The 20,754-nt window shown below is 40.8% G+C and overlaps 1 protein-coding gene across 1 annotated transcript; it reads left to right on the top strand.

The window, feature by feature from the left end:
- Positions 1–1,651: 1,651 nt before the first annotated feature.
- LOC306826907 (purine nucleoside phosphorylase-like) lies at positions 1,652–18,192 on the top strand. Its single transcript, XM_079348463.1, has 7 exons — positions 1,652–1,812; positions 10,406–10,483; positions 13,396–13,565; positions 13,693–13,796; positions 14,880–15,055; positions 15,873–16,063; positions 17,234–18,192. The coding sequence occupies exons 2-7, from the start codon at positions 10,464–10,466 to the stop codon at positions 17,449–17,451; spliced, it is 879 nt and encodes a 292-aa protein (XP_079204589.1). The 5' UTR covers positions 1,652–1,812; positions 10,406–10,463; the 3' UTR covers positions 17,452–18,192.
- Positions 18,193–20,754: the final 2,562 nt, after the last annotated feature.

Here is a 20,754-nt window from a genome sequence, read left to right as displayed (position 1 = left end):
TTCTGCACCTGCATGAGCGGACATCTTTAACCACATGGAGGAGGAAACACAGACGAGCAAGTACACGGAAAGACTCCCATCTAACTTATAAGTTAGATGGGAGTCTTTCCGTGACTCACATCTAGATGTGAGTCTTTCCGTGAGACAGGGGTGTAAAAGTGGTTGGTATACCAAAAGTGGTATACCAACCACTTTTACACCCCTGTGGATATAGTTAGTCCGTCTTTTAGAGATGTATGCACTTACATTCTGTAGATTAAACTGCTCTAAAAATCAAGTGTCTATATCTCTAACAAAACTAAAATAAGAGTCTGGGGTGGTCGAGATTTTTAGTGCTTTAAACATATATATGTATATATATTTATTTTATTATTTTTTTTACTTTGTTGAAAAAGGCTTCGGGGACAGTTCTCAGGAGAGCTGATGTTTGAGAAATGATGATGTACAACTCTTTCAAAGTAAACCATGATTGCAGGTTGATTCTTTTAAATGAACAAATATTCCACAGTACCCTCAGCTTTTGAAACATGTTACAAAATGTCACCATAAAAGGAGAAGACAGCTTGTTATGAAAGCACGGAAGCATGATCATGTGTGATTTTAGAGATGTTCACATGTTTTTTTCTTTCGACACGTACGACTGACTGTGGGAGTGTGTGTGTGTGTGTGTGTCCGATGATATCTCGTCACACTTAAACCTCTCACATCAGCTCTGTGTCAGAATCAGCTGATAAACTGTGTGTGTGTGGTGTGATGTGTGTGTGTGTGTGCGCGTATGATGTGTGATATGTGTGTCAGGGTCAGAAAGTGCTTTTGGCTCCTGTCAGTGTTGGTGTTAGTGGGCTTACCTCCGTTTTTATTCATCCTTTAGAAACTCCTTTTCTCCATCTTTAGTGCTTCATCACGTCTCTTGAATATTTATTTTTTAGTTTGCTCACTTCCTTCCGCTGCTGAACTCGATGTCCCAGTCTGTTTGAAACACCAACACAGGTTCAGAGAGAGTTTAAAGACCCGCTGCTGCTTTTCAACAATCATCAATACAGGATGTCAAGATTTGTTCAGTCATTCTAACTCTCATCCATTCATCCGTAATTCACTCACCAGACATTCATTTTCCTAATGCACACATTTATTATAACTGTAAAAACATAGAATATTTCAATGTCTGTGCAGCAGTGTCAGTCCCAGAATAAGTTTTCTTGAGAGTAAAGAATTCAAAAACAACATTATGACCACGCCTTTAAATTAAATTTGACTTCAGGATTGGTTGTGCATACAGAGTAGGGTTGTCATGATACCAGAAGTTAAAGGTTTGTAGATTGTGCTGTGCTCAATAAATTCTATAACAAAAGATGATGGCAGAGATTAATGGGAGTCTTAAAACCTGCCTGACTCTATGGTTACAAACAATTTTAAAATGACTGATTCCTCTTTGACACCCACTAGAAAGATTTTAGGTAATGTTAGAACTCAACAGAAATAATGAGCAATGAATGAAACACATTTTTAACATAGGTTTAATTTTTTATTAATTTAGAACATTTAAATTAAAAAAAACTACATGTACTTTCTCCTTTCACTCTGCCTTTGTTGCAACTTTCCAGCCAGCAGGTGGCAGCAGATGGCCAACTGTGTTTCCTACATTTAAAGGACAACTTCTTCCTCAGTGAATATTCATTATTCTGTGAGTTTGTGTGCTGCTCGCTGATACTTACAGGAGACTCTGAGGACCGAGTTGCTTCTTACTCGTGGGAACAAGGACGCAGTCTGCGGACCTGAAAGAAGACACCCTTTCATCGGGTCAGATTTAAGGTTGGAACAAAACAAAACATCGACACTGAAATAATAGTACTTTTGCTATTGTCTATGGAGATATAACATGGGGGGGGAAAAAATCAGATATCATGATTCTCTCTCTCTCTCTCACACACACACACACACACACACACACTCACACACACACATCTCTAATATTAAACATGCAGTAAAAAGTGACGGCGCAGTGTCAGCTACACAGCGGCATGTTGTCAACAAACGGTTGTCATGGAGACAGCACGCAGCGCTTCACGCTCCCTCTCCTGAGTGAAGAAAAACAGGAAGTGTGATTGGTCCGTGGTCACTAAACTTTGGTGACGTATAGCTCGCTGTTTTCGCGGGGGACTCCTCTGATTGGTGAAAGTTGCGGGGAAAACTATTTTGATTGTTCAAATTTGCAGAAAAGTTGCGGTGATTGGACAAAATTGCAAGGTCGCCCAGAAATCACAGGGAGGGACTGAATAGGTGTGATTAGCTCATGTCTCCATCCACACCGTTTTTTTTGAAGTATTTGAACAAAGCTGAGCCTCCAAAGATGTTTTCTGAATAAAGTAACTGTAAAAACCTTGTGGCTCACATTGTGTACTTTGTACACATTGCATTTAGAGACTTTTCTCTGTCAAAATATAGAAAGAATGCTTATTTCACAACTTTTTAAAATCATTTATAAATTTTTTTATTGAAATTGAATTAATCTTTAATTGAGTCCGAATTTATGTGTGGGAATAAACTGGAACATCCCGGAGAAAAAAACCCACGCAGAGAACATGTCGAGTCCTGACGGGCAGAGACAATGGCGGCTTCAGACTGTCAGGACTCTACATGTCCCCACTGTGGATGCTTGGCCTGTTACAGCCGCTGTGTCGGGGCAGCTGGAGGTTGGGGAGATGATGGAGAGGCTGAGGTGGTCACATACGGAGCAGCATCTGTTTTTTTCTGACGCTTGTATTGGCGACGACCACTTGGAGTGAAGGCCTTCCTGATCTTCCTCCAAGTAGAGATCTTCTCCTGCTCGCACAGTTTTTCCTCCTCTGCTGCCGGTTTAGCGGACAGCTCCAGACTCTCCTCAGGTTGAAGCCTGATCTCCTCCACGTCCTTCTCGAGGCTCTCAGCCCTCAACATTTGGCCCTGCTCTTGTTCGGGGAGGTCTTCCACCGTCTTCTGCAGCACCTGACTTGTCTTCTTCTTGGGTTTAGAGAAGTAATCACGCATGTCTAATGTCACATTCAGCTGCTCGATTTCATCTTTCAGAGTCTTGTTCTCTTTTTGGCACTCCAGCCTGTTACCTTTCTCTACCTTCAACTTTTCCTCCAACTCCTTGATGATCTGCAGGTTTCTTCCTGACCCGGCTCTGTTCAGATCCTTCTCCCTTTTCAGACGGATTTCCAGCCGATTCAGTTCGATCTTCAGGTCTGCGATCGTCTGCCGGTCTGTTTGTTTGGAGGACCGCTCGAGACTCTCCTCATGTTGGAGCCTGATCTCCTCCAGTTCTATCTGGAGGATCTCAGCCCTCCACCACTGGGTGTCCTGTTGTACGTCGAGGTCCCTCACTTCCTTCTGCAGGTTCTCGTTGGTCGCCTCTTGTGCTGCCAGTTTGGAGGACAGCTCCTGACACCTACTGGTCATTTCATCCAGCTGGTTCTTTAAGGTCAGAGTTTGCTCCGAGGTCTTGATGCCGCTGCCGAAGGATTCTTGCAGCTTTGGGCCACTTGAGTCTTTCTCCTGGAGTGCAGAGATGACACTGATGAGCTCCTCCTTGGTTTTAGAAGATAAATCAAGCATGTCTGGTTGTATCTCTGAGGACCGCTTCAGGTGCTTCATTTTGTCTCTCAGCGTCCTGTTCTCTTTTTCACACTCCAGCCGTCGTGACTTCTACTTTCTCAGATGGGTTTCCTGTACGAACAAGTTCGATCCTCAGGTCTGCGACCATCTGCCAGTCTAGCGGCTTCCCCAGAATTGATGGGGGATGGGGAACACCCTGGTTTTCCCAGCTCTCTTCTTCCCTCCTTTGACGGGAGGTTTGAGCTTCCCTGCGCTGGGATCTGTAGTACTGCATGACTGTTTGGAGGTGAAACAGGGCGTTGGATGTAGTACAAGTCTATTCAACAATGCTGTTTCTCTGAATGAGTGTGTGAACTGCTCGTCTCTGAATGAGTGTGTGAACTGCTCGTCTCAGGCTTGATCCGTGAACTGAAGAAGCTTCTGGTCAGAGCTGGTATTTATGAGATTCTAAATGGCTTTGACGGCACAAGTTCCAGGATGTCTTTTTATGTCTCTTTATTTTTCAAAAACATTCGATCACCATGACAACATAACATAACATTTAAATCAGTGCTGGTTAATTCAACATGGCCGCCCCCAGCATCAACATTACCCATAACCCGACGCTGATGGCTGAAATTAAAGGACTTGTGCCTTCATCTTTTGGAGCTTACAAAGGGAACTTCATTGACACTGGTCAACGCTCCGTCCTGATTTAATTCGTGTTTCGAGCGCTCAGGTCTTCGCAGTGCGAGCAGATTATCGTGAACTTTGGTTGTACATCGTGAGTGATACAGTCGCACAATGTGAGATGACGTCGTACAGAGGACGCTCCGGAGCTTTCTTTTCTTTTCTGAGGACAGTAGGGCTCAACAGTGTGTTACTGAAGTTAAAATACTGTTCACTTTCTCCATAGCCGATTTGATTGTTGCCATGACGTCATAACCATCACCAGGTAGAGTGACCACGAGCTACCCGGGTGTAAAATGACAATTTATGCTCCTGTGAGACACAATCTCATCTGATATCAGCCTCGTTTGAAGAAAAAGATTTATTTTCCATATCTGTTGAAAGAACTACACTACCCATGATCATAGAGACGTCTCACACACACACACACACACACACACACACACACACACACACACACACACACACACACACACACACACACACACACACACAACTCTATGTAAATTATGGTCTACCATACAGTTGAACCAGGCTTGGTTCACAGACTCAGTTAGTAACTGACTCAGAGCTGAAGTTACATCTCTCCCTCCCTCTCTCTGTGATAAGGAGAGATTGTTTTGCAAACATTTTAAGTTATTGTGATTCACTTTTCAAAGTCGGAAAACTTGAGGTGACTTAAACTTATTATATTGCGTTAACACATTTCAATTAAAACAAATTTACAATTGTATGTTATCATGAATTTTTGTTTTTACTGTAGACATCTTATTCTGTAGAGATACTTGTAGGTCTATTATAGATCGATTAGTAAATGCTTTATTTTACATGAAGCCAACTTTCTATATTTATTTCCTCTTCCTCGATAAATCTAAAATAAAGTGTTAAAGGCAAAAATACCAGAAACATGAACCCATCTTAGACGTCTGGGCTGGTTCAAACTTGTCTTGATCTCAATCCACAGAAAGACATTCTTTAGCATTGTGATGAATGAAATTATTTCACTACAGAGTCCCTTGGTAACAAACCATTTGATTGACTGATTGAAAATCATCAAACTGAAGTAAGAGTGACTCTTCAGCTTCAGCTGCTTGTTACATTGCAGCTCCCTCTACTGGTCAAGAAGAGCATCACAGTCTGAAAGCTTGCTGCTTCGAAAAGTCATAGAAAATTCATCTTGCAATCATTGTGTTTCAGATGTGTAATCAACTATAAAACAGGGTTAATATGAGGCTGTAGTTTAATACTTATTTTAAATGAATTCTTTAAATCGTGTTGCCATGACTTCATCACTAACTGAACTATTTATAGTAACCTCAACAACAAAATCAAGCAGGTACAACATGACCAGAGTCAGCATAGGCTGTTGATTTTCCTACCATTGGCTGTGAGTCCTTGCATATTCCCTAATGTGTAATAATCCAGAAAGGTTTTTAAAGGGATATTAAAATCCCTGCAGCACATTAGAGGCTGAGTCACTGTCAGAGAGCATTCAAGGATATGACCTTGGGGTGATGATACGAGTGAGGATGCTGCATGTGATCGCGTGAGCTCAGATGCTGAAGAGGAGCTCAGAAGACCTCGGGCAGTTGTTATAAAACCTTCTGTTCATCCTAAATTAATCTCAGGAAGACCGGAGGAACATTAGCTTTTGTGTTTGTTACATATGGGCAGAGTTTTGAAACAAGTTCAAAGGAGACAAGAAAAGAGAATCAGTGTTTGTCCGAAGTTCTCACATAGATCCCTTTAGTTCAATATGTATTCACAAAATGTCATTTCTATTTTTGGACTGGTGTTGTACAAAAAATTGGCAATATGGGAAATGCTTTTGTTGAGCTTTGACAACTCAAACTGCAAATCAACAGGTGTTGCAGCGACGGAAGTGGGCAAGGAGAACTGGTTCAAATAGAAGTGACTGTACCCGACTTAAAGAGCATACTGTGCATTTTTCTAATAAGCTCCACGAGCAGAAACGCAGTAAAGCTAGGACAGATATTGGAAATGCTTTTTTTTTTTTAAATGGAGAGAGACTGATGCAGAGCTGGCTAAACACTGAAGCTCCAGTGTCTGAGATGGCAACCAGCATGAACATTGACTCTATGGGTGGATCGACTGGGGGGGAGACAGGTCTATCTAACGTTTTGAATTTAAACTGCTGAACCAATTTTAAACACTCGGTGTCAGAGTTATATATTGCTCCTTTAAAAACTGCAGGATTGACTGTGAAAACAACGGGAACATTGATTTTAAATAATAATCCATCACTTAAACCATGGAAGGAAAAAAACATCCAATACGAAAGAGTGTCAGAAGTGTTTGAATGAGTCTACCATTTCAGATCATGCAGGTTTGATTGTTCAGTATATGTTCTGGACCAATTAGAAACAAGTAAGACAGTAAATATATCATCTTTGGTAGTAGTACAGCTGCTCCATGGAGACAAACAGTGTCTTTTCCGATGGGAAAATTCTGTTCTGCACCACTGAATGATGTAAAAAGAAACAAAGGCTTGTATTGTCTGCTTTTTTTTCTCAATGTAAAACCTTTCCTCTGGTGACTCTTCTGTAATGTGTTTGCAGAGGGAGAGTTCAGCCTTTAAACTCCGGTAAAAAAAAAAAAAAAAAAGGGGAAACTAAACTGTGTGAATACAAACAAGCAGTTACATAACGGCGGGTAACACTGGCTGCTCTGTGCTGCTTCCACTGTAGGTACATGACACAAACTCTGCAGACACACACCAGTTTATATGTGCATCACATCAGAGGAAAGTTACTTAATACATTCAAACTTTGCTCCTTGATATACTTTTATGGCTCTCTTAATATTTGTTTTTTATCAAATTGAATGCCATTCTCTGCTTTAGAAGTGTAAAAGAAAATAATGTTATTTGCATTTGTTTTGGGGGGAATGCACGTGTATTTTCATTAAGCAACAAGGACTTTTGTCTTATGTGTACATTCTTGCATTGCTACTTTAAGTTATGTTAATTATCTGAATGCTTCATAACCACTAGCCTACATGCAAACAAGCGCAGTGTGTACAGAGATGCACTCACAGAAAAAACAAACTTGCAAGCACAAACATTCCCTTAGGTCTCTTTGCTCTGCGATTGTGCCTTTCTTTCAATGTGTCAATTTGTCTTTAAATGAAGCCATATGCCTTGTTTGTAACTCCCATCCTTTAAAGAGCATACTGTAGTATGTCTCCTTTTCACACAGATTTATTGATGTTATCACACGATCCAATTTGTCAAATGTCAGCTGAGGAGAAACTGTCTTTTCAACTGGACTCTTTGTTTGCACATAAACATAAATCTGCAGGGAAAAGATTATTCTTGATGTTGGTGAGAGACACACATCTTAACTCATAATTTGCTGGGCGCATTACACTGAGGATGTTGTGTTTGCTTTTAGCTACAACTTGTATATTGTGATTTGTAATCATTGCACGTCTTTGCGCTGGAAGCGTTGAAGTCTGGTTTGGTTTGTGGCTTCCAGCACAACTGCTGCTCACACGTACAGCCAACATTCCTGTGATGCCGTTTACTGCTGAATAGTTCAGTTAATTATGTGTCTGTAGTTTCTTCCGGTGGTTAAATCAGCAGTGAAGCAGTACCAGTTGTAATTCAATATAAAGTGAAGTGTTGCTGTGAAGTCAGAAGATGTTCGAAGAAATGCTCTAGAAAATAAAGTAGTGGATTTATTAAAGGGGACATATTGTTAAAAAATCCCCCTCTTCAGTGTTTTTGAACATTTATTTGGGTAGCCTGAGTGTCTACAGACTCATAAAATATTAAATAAACCCATTCAGTCCTTTGTTTGTGGTCTGCATACGTCTTACTACACAGAGAAAAATTCTGCGTTTCAAATGTGCTCTCCTTGTGATGTCACACTGGGATTCTGGTTAAAAAAAAAAAAAATTCCTTGAGGCTGGCTCGAAAACATGAAAAGGCACAAAAAGGCAGATTTATACAGTATAAATTAATGTGTAAAGTCTGGTACAGAAAAACTAAATAGATTATTATCATCACTGGCAGACACTTTATGGGGATGAATTTATTTTTAATGGCTCCGTTTTGAGTTTGAAAACAATTTGTGTTGTCCATCGACAGATGGGTTCGATGTTACGTTTGTTAATAGGCTTAAACTCTGCCTCAGCTCCAGCTCTCAGCCTGCCGTTAGGTCGACTGAAAGTTGGGCTGAGACAGCATATCCAGCATGGCTGCATCCAGAGCCCCCCACAATAACAGATGGCTGACAACATTAAGACTTTGTCCATTAATATTCACAGTCTGGTTAGGACACAAAAGTGGGTCTTGGAGTTGTTCTCATTGGGTAGTGAAAGTGTGCCTGGAGAGAAAAAGGTTGAAAAGTCTCAAACACATTTAAAAGATGTTCTGTTCTGTCTAATGTTTTGTACCGTCTGAGGTCCAAACAAAGTCAAACAAATCTCACTGCTGAAATTTGGTTTAGGATATCTTATTAAGCAGTTGGTAGGCTTTGTGTCGATGGTCCTCCTGAAGTTAGACCATGTTGAGAATCACTGCAATAAGGCACAGGTGGGCTCACTCAGTGTAGGCAGGTAAGATACAGAGGACACTTCATTATCCAGGCAAGGGGAGATTTAAACACTGGAGATAACAGACTGGAGAGAGCGGAAATCATTGTTCTTCTTTAATTCAAGTGGAAAATTTAAACTTTAATGTTAATACAGCTGTGTAAGCCTACAGGAGAGCTTGTGTCAGAGCAAATATATAATTAACAGATAATATCTAAATGAACACGTTAAAATGTGTGATTTGTACGCCATCTTTTACACATCTTATTTTAAAAATGTGGCTTTCACTCAAATGATCAGACTGGACTGTCAAATATTTGTTAACAAGGTTTTGTAAAAAAGAATTTATTTAAAACAACTGATTTAATAATTTTGAGAGAGAGCTTGAATCAAGTAAGAGCTCTAGAAAAATGAGAGAGAGGAAGAGTAAACCCTGAGCCATGGTTGGAAAGATGTGATCTGGGAAGTATTGCATCAGCACCACCAACAGCAACACGAGCACGTTGTGATGAATGCGGAACGCTGCGTTCACATGCTGTGGGAAATTACTAAATTAATGAACTTATGTTATTGTTAGATTTTTGTTATAGTAAGTGTTAAATTGTTTTAAGTACAAGACAATGATAATGTAAGGTACACTAATAATGTAGCCATACAGATTTACCAGTATACATCAAATACTGACCAAACAACAACATAAACTGCACATGACAGAGACACACACAACATTTGATATGTCCGTACTTTGTTGAAAACATTTATATCGCTATTTGTAATCCTCCTAGTCTGTTATTGGTCATGTAAAGATAAAGAACATTTGAATACTGTGATTAAATCCTCCGCTACAAAGACATTTAAACATAAAACATCTGAACCAAGAGCAAGAAATTACAAAACAACCATGTCTTTGTTTTTCTATAACACTAAAATGAACAGTTCTTGAATAGGCGCAGGAGGATGAGGACTAAAAGAGTCCATTCAAGGTCGGTAAATATTGGTGTTTCTCAGGTCCTTCTGGCGTCTCCTAAACATGCAGAAGTTTATGTGTCTATCGTATCGAAGTTTAAAATTATAGTATTGTGACAACTCTAGCTGTGTGTATGTTTTCTATGAAGCAGTCATTTGCAAAACTGAAATTATAATATAATATAATATTGGTCATGTAAAGATACAGAAAATTTGAATACTGTGATTAAATCCTCCGCTACAAAGATTTTTAAACATAAAACATCTGAACCATGAGCAAGAAATTACAAAATAACCATGTCTTTGTTTTTCTATAACACTGAAATGAACAGTTCTTGAATAGGTAGAGAATGCCGAGGATGAGGACTAAAAGAGGAGTCAGGTCCTCTGTACACTGCAGCATCCTTAATAAACTGAGGATCAGTAAAAGTTAGTTAAAGGATTTTTCAGCGGAGTACTTGAACGCAACAAAGCTTTATGAGACCACACCAGATGCACGTACGCAAACGCCTACGCTTCAGCCAATCACAGCGCCACAGCACCTCTGACGTAAAGGGTCGCGTTGTAAAAGGGGGTGGGGATAAAAAAAAAAACTAAATACCGGTTTCTCCATCAGGAACCACTAGCGAATAACCTTGATCTGGTCAGCTCCGCTCTCTGCATCACGTTTCAACATGTCTGAGATCATGTCTGGGTGAGTAAATTCATCCTTACTTTAATAAAAAATTAAGGAGCCTAAACTCGTTATAAATACCTGAAGTTTTCATATTTACGTCTGTTATTATTGATATGAAGTTTTTCTTATAGCTGTAAGGGATGGTGAAGGGAGAATTAGTCACCGGCTTTCCGTGGCTCTGTTTGATTAAATGCTCTTACATGTTGATATATTCTCCCAGAAATCCCGACAGAACCAGATACACAAACAAACACACACATAGCCCATGTGTAATAATACAGAAAAGACAGAGACGCGCTCCTGCCTGCCTCGTTGGATGTGACGCTCGAAAGGAGGATGCTTCCTAAACTCATTTTTTTTATCATCTTACATGAATAAGAAGAGACATCTGTTCTGGCTGCTCCGGATGCTGTTCATAGGAAAAAATACGCTTTTCATGAGATATTAGATGTTAACACGAAAGGAAGCGCAGAGGAGCCCGCAGTGTGCCCACGCAGTGTCGGGTGGAAAAACCTCACTTACACGCGCTTCCCCTGTGACGTCATTTCTACAAACCGATTCAACCCTGAGTCACAGAGAAACACTGTTTCATCCCCGTGAGCTCAAACTGATAAGCGGGTGTGTCTCAGATGGGCTTCTGGTCTGTTGTGAGTTTCGTGATTTTGACTCATGTTTAAGAAGCACGAGGGGTTTTTGTATAATTCCATAATGTCCAATCTGTGAGTCAAGTTTGGACCTGAGCAGAGACAGCAGGTCACAGATCAGAGTCAGTACGCCTCAGCGCACATGATCCTCAAAAGTCCTAATAAGCCTTTTAGGACCACGAGACTGTGGATGAAGGCTCAGATATTTAAGTCCATTTGAGATAAGTGTTTCATTTTTAAAATACCCTTTAAGGATTTAACATTGAAGTAAAACTGAAAAAGAGAAAGTAACTGAAGAATAGCCACATTCAAAATGATATATATCTTATTGCTGGATAACAATTATTGGTGCTTGTAGATTTCTGCATGAGTTGCAGCTGTGGAAGGTATTCATTTTCGACCTTTATTGATTTTAAAGCCTACAATGGTTATGTTAGGTTAGGTTGTGAAGTTATTGATAAAGCAATAATAGTGATTTAGTAGTTAATATAAATTTGGTTTGGACGTTCTGGATCTGCTATCTTCACTTATGTGGAGTGGGGTGTACTAATTGAGGATGATTTGAAAATGCATTATCCTGTTTTTTCAAAACACTTATTTCTGACTCAAGAGCCGGCAGTGGAACCAAAAGGTGTTGTATGGCTGTTCAATGACAATTCGTATTTTATTCTGTTAAGGAGGAGAAAACTGGAGGGAACTTATTACAGTTCACTGAAAATGGTTCTGAATTACAGTCATTCAAATGGATAAAGTGCTGGTATAGTGTTTACTGACAACTTGAGAGCTTTAAAACAATGGTTAAACACGATAAACAGAATTTGAATTTAACTATGTATAACAGAAAAAAAACTATAGTGTGTGCACATCTGAGCAGAGATGCATTCAGGTGCAGGACAAGAAATGAGTAATAAGCCGCAGAGGAAAAAAAATAGAGAAAGTTCCACACATTGTTCAGCTCCTAATGAGCAACTTTAATAAAGGGCAACATTTTGATTTCAGATCTGAAGAAGGTTGTACTTTATAAAGTTGCTCATTGGGAGATGAATGGTGAGGGGGCTTTCTGCAGTTTAAATAAGTAATATATTTAAATCAAATTAAACGACTGAAACTGAAGCAAATCTCACTTTCCCAGTGAATTGAAACTACAAGTCCTTTACTGGAGACTTTGTATACAGTTTACACTACTTTATACTTAAACTACACCTTAATTAAACATTGGTCTGTAAGTCTGCCCAAACATTTTAATACTGTGTTTGTGTTCCTGTCTTATGACAATATTCAAAATCTGATTTTTAAAGAGCAGCAGCCTGCTTCCAGGACAGAGCGTGCTTAGTGGAAGAAAAAAAAAAGGAGGATGACTTGTCAAATTGTCTTTTGTTTTTTTTTGCAAACAAACCAATTCAATCTGCAGGAATTCATAAAAAAGCTCTTTGTAAACGGGGTCAAAGGAGAAGAGAGGGATGACCCACATCAAGAGAAACACGTGCAGGGACATGAATGCACGTCTTTGTTCAATAAAAACATACTGTATTTATTGTCAGGGGCAACGGTGTTAAGATGTCGTGTTGCTTCTAAACACGGCTGTGACACATTGTTGGCATAATAAAAGTCATCTTAACCTTTGAGGTGATTATTTGTCTTTGTTTATGTTAAAATATGACTTTTGATTCCTTCAGTTCAGTCGTTGTTCAGGATGTCCTTCCCTGCTGCTGCTTAAATTCCTTCTGTTTAATCAGATATTCCTGCTCGCTTCCTGCTGACTGAATGCTGCATGACTGTGCACGTAGAGAGGAGAGGGCACTGCTGCGGGCAGGGAGTCACGCCATCTCCAAAATAAATAAATAAATAAATAAAAACACCAACAACAACTTTTGGTGTTTCTGAATTATCCAAATGATGTTAATGAATGTGAAAAAAAAGAACGTAATAATTCCTCGATCTCTTCCCACGCCTTCTTGACTTCAACAGAGTTCAGGAGAGGCTTAGACCGCGGCAGATTAATCCCCATTATGATTCTGACACAACATATTTGACAGTAATTGGACTGTAATTTTCCCACACCGAGACCAGTGTTGGAAAAGCCCTTAAAATTGTTTGAATATTTTTCCGCTCCATGTAAGTCATGTTCCCTTGCAACCGTCCTGACTTTGCCACGTGGCTTTACATCATGTTAAAGATCAAATCTGATGAACTCTGTTGACACCACAGATTTTGACACACCTCAATGCATTCTGTTGTTTTCTCTCTTTCTCTCTCTCTCTCTCTCTCTCTCTCTCTCTCCCTCAGTGACAGCTACGAGGACTGTCGGGCCACCGCTGACTGGCTGCTTTCCAGCACGCAGGTACGGCCCACTGTGGGAATTGTGTGCGGTTCTGGCTTGGGGGGGCTGGCAGATATGCTCAAGGACCCTCAGATTATCAAATACAGCGACATTCCCAACTTCCCACGGAGCACAGGTACGCACTAACTGCTGCTCTCTGAGCTACACACCTGTTTATGTTTAGCATGTCTTTGAGCTCCACTTTAAAGTGCCTGGTTGCTAATGTGTGTGTGTGTGTGTGTGTGTTTGCGTGTGTGTTGCAGTGCACGGTCACGCAGGGCGGCTGGTGTTCGGAACACTAAAAGGGAAGCCGTGTGTTTGCATGCAGGGCAGGTTCCACCTGTATGAAGGCTACCCGGTCCAGAAGGTGAGCACAGTTTGAAACTGGTACCAGGAAGCTCTGCAGATGGACTTTGACATTACCTGGGAAGAAAATCCAACGTGATGTTTACTTCTTCCAAACTGATTCTAATGCTTAAATATTCAGATTTAACAGCCATATGTCCTCCAATCACTGATAACACACCTTTCAAACAGGAGCCTTGTACACTGTGTACTGATCATTGTGTAATTTGTGGGATTAACCTTTATATAAAATATTATTACATTGCTGACATTTTGCCAAATCTGACTTTAATGTTTTTCATGCGCTGTTTTTTGCTGACCTCACATGACAGATTATCTGATGTACTCTCACAAATCAGCAGTTTGAAATTACAGCAACAATAAATCGGTGGTTGTTAGAGCAATGCGAATTAATCTGATCATCATAATTGATTTATATTTTTGAATTTCTTTAAATTACATTTTTTGTCCAGATTAAAAACAAAAGAATTAGTCAGGGTTGCTCCCTGACCCTTATGATGCCTTCAGGATCCATCAGGAGCATTCATTAATGGCAGTGCGAGTGTCTGAATGGAAACAGCTCTTATATCTGGAGAGTCGCACAGCTCCAGCTTCTCAGGGTTTCAAACTCAGCAGCATGTAGCATGAACTCAGAAAACACACGCACATTAAACCCTCCCTGAAAGTTCTGCTCATCATCTACTTATAGTTTTTTTTCTTTCTTTCTTCGAGCTTGTGTCTGGACACCGTCACAGTTGGAGGAGGTTTATATCCAGCATACATCCACTAGAGTTTAGAAACAACCTCTGCACAAATATAGCTGAATTGTGATACTGCAACTGGCTTTACAACATGCGCTGCCTGCTGTCAGCCGTCTGCCTTACAGACTAGGAGACATAATTTGAGACACTCATATTTGTGTTCTGGTCCCTGTAGTCTGGCCTTGTTTTTAGCAAGGTCTGCGTAACTGACATGCACGTGCTCTCTTATCTTTTGTGTAGATTTGAATAAAAACGCTGAAGCAAGTATCCAGTGATAAACCAGAAAATGTTCTTTGTGTGTGCAGATCTTTTACAAGTACCTTTTTTTTCCCCCCCTCCTTCAGATCACACTGCCAATGCGCGTCTTTAAGCTGATGGGTGTAGAGACGATGATCCTGACCAACGCTGCCGGAGGCCTCAACCAGGACTACAAGGTGGGGGACGTCATGATCATCAAGGACCACATCAACATGCCGGGATTTGCTGGAATCAACCCGCTGAAAGGGCCCAATGATGAGAGGCAGGTGGAGGAGAGGGGGGGCTGGATACACGGGAAGAAACACAGCGTGTAGTTTCATCGTGTTTGTGATTAGGATTCGCATTTTTTAAGGAAATAAGTCCTCAGAGATAGTCAAAGTATTACCTGAGCGTCAGCATCTTTTAAGTTCAGGGTTTTAAAGGGTTGAAGGGCTGGAAACCCGAACATTTTCTAATTTTTGTTCATATATTGCCAAAAACTCAAACATCCCCTCAGTGGAGCTACAAAGTCTCATCTCGTGTTATTTGGAGTTTCAGTTGTGACTTCTGTTCTGCTTAAATGACTCAGCTGCACCTACGGTATCCCCCCCCCCCTTCTGTATTTATAACAATTTCTCCAGTCTCTTTTACAAAACTGCCACACTTCTTACCCCGGAGGAACAATAAGCTCGTGTCAGTTTCAACAAAAGCTTGTTGTTCTCGTTTTCCGAACGCCAGAGGCATCAAACCACTCGGACAAGAATTTTAGCTTCGGAGGAGAACTTTGTGTAGTGTCAGAGTATCGACGCTGCAGGAGTTCACATAACAAAACGCTCGCTACAACTTTTACTCTCACTCACATTACAACACATCGCTCCTCCACATAGATTCTCTTACAATATGCAATGGCTTTGGAAAGGTTTATGCAGCTAATAGCTCAAGAGGCACACAAAGGGTTTCATAGTTCTCATGAGGGAAGTTCTCATGTCTTGCTGTAGATGCACCTGAGTCATTTGGGGGAAGTTCAGTATTGAGTAGGACAGTTGTATAGATTCCAACGGCTGCCAGTGCTTGAGTAAACACAGTCTTCCCGCCTTCAGGTTTGGCGTCCGTTTCCCCTGCATGTCTGATGCCTACGACCGCCACCTGCGGCAGCTGGCGCATGAAGTGGCGTCAGAGCTGGGCTACAACGACTTCCTGAGAGAGGGCGTGTACGTCGTCCTGGGAGGGCCGTCCTTTGAGACCATCGCAGAGTGCCGCATGCTGCACAAGATGGGAGCTGATGCTGTTGGTAAGTGACGAAGCTTCCTCTCGCACACAAACATCTTTTTTTTAATATACTTGTGTTGATCTTTAATGACATTCCCTAAACCCCAAATCACAACCTTTAAAACTACTCACGTATTCCTAAGCCTTATATGACAGTACATCCCTCACAGAGGCAGAGGTACCTGCACACACTCACGCACACACATGCTCTAAATCATCGACTGAGGGGACACAGGAAGAAGTGAGTCACTCACAAACGTACTTTTGAGCAACATCAAGGTTTTGAGTGTTGCTGCAGGCAGGATGTCTTGAGAAAGAAAAGAATGTCCCCGAAATGAAAACATTTTGTGCCTCACAAAGTTGATATAAATCTTTTTTGTGTTTAGTAAGACTGAAGGTCTAATCCTAAATAAGTACATGACGACATATCAGGAACTAATCTGGAAATGCATGAAAGCACATAAAGCACATAAGAAATTTTTTTAATGATTTAAAAAAAAAAAAAAAGTACAGTAACACACGTACACTCCGTCTTGTAACTTGTATTGGCTGATTATAAATGACATTATGTATTAATAAAAGGGATTAGACAGGGAGACAGTTTGGCGGAGGTTGCCAAAGGGCTGTGGTAAAAAAGTGGAATATTGTCACATGGTGGATATAACTTTTACTCATTAACTGATCTTTGTTTAGAGGGGACATATTATGAAAAACACCCTTGGACAGTGTTTTTGAATTGCATTTAAAGAGACACACACGCCAAAAGGGAGCGTTCTGAGAGAGCTGGTTTGTACAGGGTCACAAACCTCCTCTGCTGCTTGATTCATGTTATAGTTGGACCAAAGCTCAGAAGCACAGATGTTTCATTTAGAGCACATCGGGACTGTTTGAAAAGGTGGGGAAGGGGTATAGTATGTCCTCTGTGAAATGAGAACGTTAAAGGCATGGTGCTGCCGTTTTTTCCATGACTGGGACTAGAGTACGATGGCTTACTTTTGGTGTGCCTAAAGGGACAAAATAGCGACGCCACATAGCCTGTCAGACGTGCAGAGGCTGATGTACGTACATTATGTCATCCGTGTGGTATCCAAAAGTATTGAAAAATTCTGATGACCTTATAACCAACAGTCACAGCGTCTAACGCGCAGAGATCTTTGGGTTTAATTCCTCACCTCCTCTCTTCTTGCTGCAGGAATGAGCACAGTCCACGAGGTCATCGTTGCCCGCCACGCCGGGATGCGTTGCTTCGCCATGTCGTTGATCAGCAACCGCTCCGTGATGGACTACGACAGCCAGGAGAAGGCCAACCACGAAGAAGTCCTGGAGACGGGCAGGCTGAGAGCCGAGCAGCTGCAGAAGATGGTGTCCAACATTGTGGCTCGGCTTGAGCACAATAACAACGCGTACTGAACCTGCGGCTGACACACCCGTACCTGGTCCCAGGTCAGCTGGACTACATGCTGCTCAAACACCTACCTGCTCACTAGGATGCCAAAAAAACAAAAAAACACTTGAGTTTTTCCAGTTCCACTGACTGTTGCTTTGAGTCTTAAATTCCTGAAAACTGGTCCTGTTTTGATACACTCCTATCAGCATGTTTACATTTTCTGTTTTTGTACTTATAAAAGATGCGATCTTAGAGATGTAGCTGTGATAAACACGCACGAGATTCAGCTGTACTACTATTTGAAGGAGTGTCATATTTTAACTTCTAACTTAAGAGCTTTTAATTTAATAAAATATGTATTGTTTCGGTTCTTGTTGCATTCCTTGATATCCATCATCTACCAATAGAAAACTGAAATATTCCTATTTAACCATTTAAATTAACCATCTTCGCACCTGTCTAAGAGATCATGAGGGTCATACTTCTTTTAGGGTTTCAAATGTATTTGAATATTTATACTGAATGTATTTAAATTGTGTTTTTTATGCCTGATAATATTGAGTGTTTTGAAGGACAGAGATGAAGAAAGGGATTATAACCTGCATGAGATTACAGAGAGAAGGTACTAAAGTCGAAAAAACTCCTTCGTCGTCCGATCACTGTGTCAGCAGACTCCGGCTCTTTCAGCTTTTAGAGGTACTCCACTAATAACTGTCCTAACTGGGGATCTACTTTTACAATAAAATGAGTCAACATACTGACAATGTGGTCTGTGGTCTGCGTCATTGGAAACTAAATGGGTCAGAGCTTTCTTTGTAGTTGTGTTGTTAGAGGTGGTGTGGAGAGGTGGTGTACTCCCCTGCAGGTGTCTGAAAAGAGAAAATCCCCACAGATCTCATTCTGTTCGATTTGATTACTCTTTACTTTCTGGTTTTTAGTAGCCTGACAACTGTCTCTTGATAGCTCTCAGGAGTGTCAGGAGGAGATTTAGGTTACAGTGCATGTACAATAAAGGGGACGGGAGGTTTCACACCCTTTGTTCCTTTAAATGTTGGTTTTGTAGCACAACAGACCAGATTTGGCTCCTGACAGTCTGACTGCAGATTTGTCCCTTTTAAAACACTGAAGCTTTCCCAGAGTTCAAACGCAAACAACTCAATCTTACTAGTTCCCACATCTGTCCCGTGTGAGCGAGTGAACGTGGTGATAGTGATGGTTGACATTTATAACGTTTGTTTGTCTTTCCTCTTATCAGACAATTCTTTCTCTTCCCCATCATTCACATGAAACCCGGACCCTACAGTCTCTCTGTTCCCACCTTCTTCCCCCAAATTCCCCCTCCTACAATAAGAAACCAAAAAGAAAAGAAAAAAAAGAAAACATTTCCATGACGTTGGGCCACCCTTTAAATGGCCTTACAAGGTCATGAGAAATCCTTGAGCCGTCTGCGTTACTGCAGGGAAAGAGCAGGTAATCCACACGAGATGAACCGGTTCTCTGCAGGGAGGGGAGAGACAGTCATTCAGCACACACTGACATCGAAAAATCTTCTCCTACTCGTTCTACCACTGAGTTCTCACACATGTTGTTTGTATTTCTTTAGAGGGAATTTAATTAACCTTTTAACAAAATCGGTGGGTGTGGCAGATGGAAGGCACGGCCGCCTGTCTGACTACTTCACAATCTGGCTGTACACCGTCAACAATGCAGCGTTGAAAAGTGACAAAGTTAAAATATAAGAATCTGCCCTGAGCTAAAGACAGAGAGCAGCTGTGGTCCATTCAAGGTCGGTAAATATTGGTGTTTCTCAGGTCCTTCTGGCGTCTCCTAAACATGCAGAAGTTTATGTGTCTAATAAAGAGACAGAGAGCAGACGGGACAACACTGTGCAAACATGCACCAATCTATTTGTGCAATTTTAGTGTTTTTTTTGTTGCTACGGATATAAAACAGGCATCCACACGGTTTGATTTTTATCAAGAATCGTATCGAAGTTTAAAATCATAGTATTGTGACAACTCTAGCTGTGTGTATGTTTTCTATGAAGCAGTCATTTGCAAAACTGAAAATCTCTGGGGGTGCAGGTGGCCTAGCGGTGAGTGTGCACATGTGGCCTGGGTTCAAATCTGACCTGGGACTTGTTCCTGCATGTCATTCATCACTCTCTCTCTCTCTCTTCTGACTCTATCCACTGTCCTCTTGCTACAAAAAAAAAAAAAAAAAGACAAAGAGCCCAAAAACAAATCTTTAAAAAAGAAGAAAAAAGATGCTTGGCCCACAGGTGCCGGTTGCCGAGCGGTCTGTGTGCAGAGACGATGGACAGAGGCTTAAAGTCCTCGAGAAAATCTGCCCTGGGTTTGAATCCAACCTGTGACTTCTTTCCTCCTCTTCTTCCTCGTATATTTTCAAACAACTGTGTGCATGTTTACCAAGAAGCTCTTCAAACAGAGACAAAGATTACAGCTGCTCTATTATTAAAACTAACAACCTGTAATAACAGCATCTGTGAAATGGAAGTACCTACGTCAGACACAGCTGTGTTTTCACTGTACTTTACCACCTTGAACTGATCACATAACAAAACCACAGAAGTAAAGAGAGCAGCCAGAAAAATAAAAAAAAGATTCATCAACATGTCTCACTGAAAGATAAATGACACCTTCCCTGCTCATGTAACACTTTTAGGGCTCCTCACACCTGTTAACACCTCTCCACATCTTAGGATCAAGTTCTGGAAAGGTTTTTAAAATGAGGAGGAGGAATGAGGAAATGGAAAACCAACACCTGGAACGTGTTTAAAAACATCAAGTTGTGAGTAGAAGACACCAGGTAGACTCGTAAATCAGGGAGGAAGTGTTTCAAAGCAGAAGCCATACATAAACAGAAATATGTAACTTTGGTTATGATTAGACCCTGAACCCTGAACAAAACAATCAGGTAGCTTCTGTGACTTCTTTGGGATGTGGAGTTCCTGTTCATGTAACACAACCATGGAGCTCAGCAGAGAGATGATTAAAGGAGGAGAAACACTTTTCAAATGATACAATGTTTAAAGGTGGAGCATACTAAGGACAAGGATTGTGAAGCTTAAAGTTGTGAAATGTAACCTTGAATTAACTACTGGCACTTCTCCTTTTATTAAAGTGAATTTTCCACGTCTCTACTTTCCTGCAAATTCTCCCAAATGAAATATAAAAAAAAAAAAAAAAGTACTGTACTTGTCTGTGTTAGTTGTACCTGTTAGAAGTGAAGAGGTGGAGGAAGAGGAAGTTAACCAACCTTTGTTAAATGTTCTGTAAAGATGCTAGTGACAAGAAAAAAAAAAA

This window comes from Symphodus melops (genome assembly GCF_947650265.1).
Source record: "Symphodus melops genome assembly, chromosome: 7".
Taxonomy (NCBI): domain Eukaryota; kingdom Metazoa; phylum Chordata; class Actinopteri; order Labriformes; family Labridae; genus Symphodus; species Symphodus melops.
This window is presented reverse-complemented; position numbering and strand designations above follow the sequence as displayed.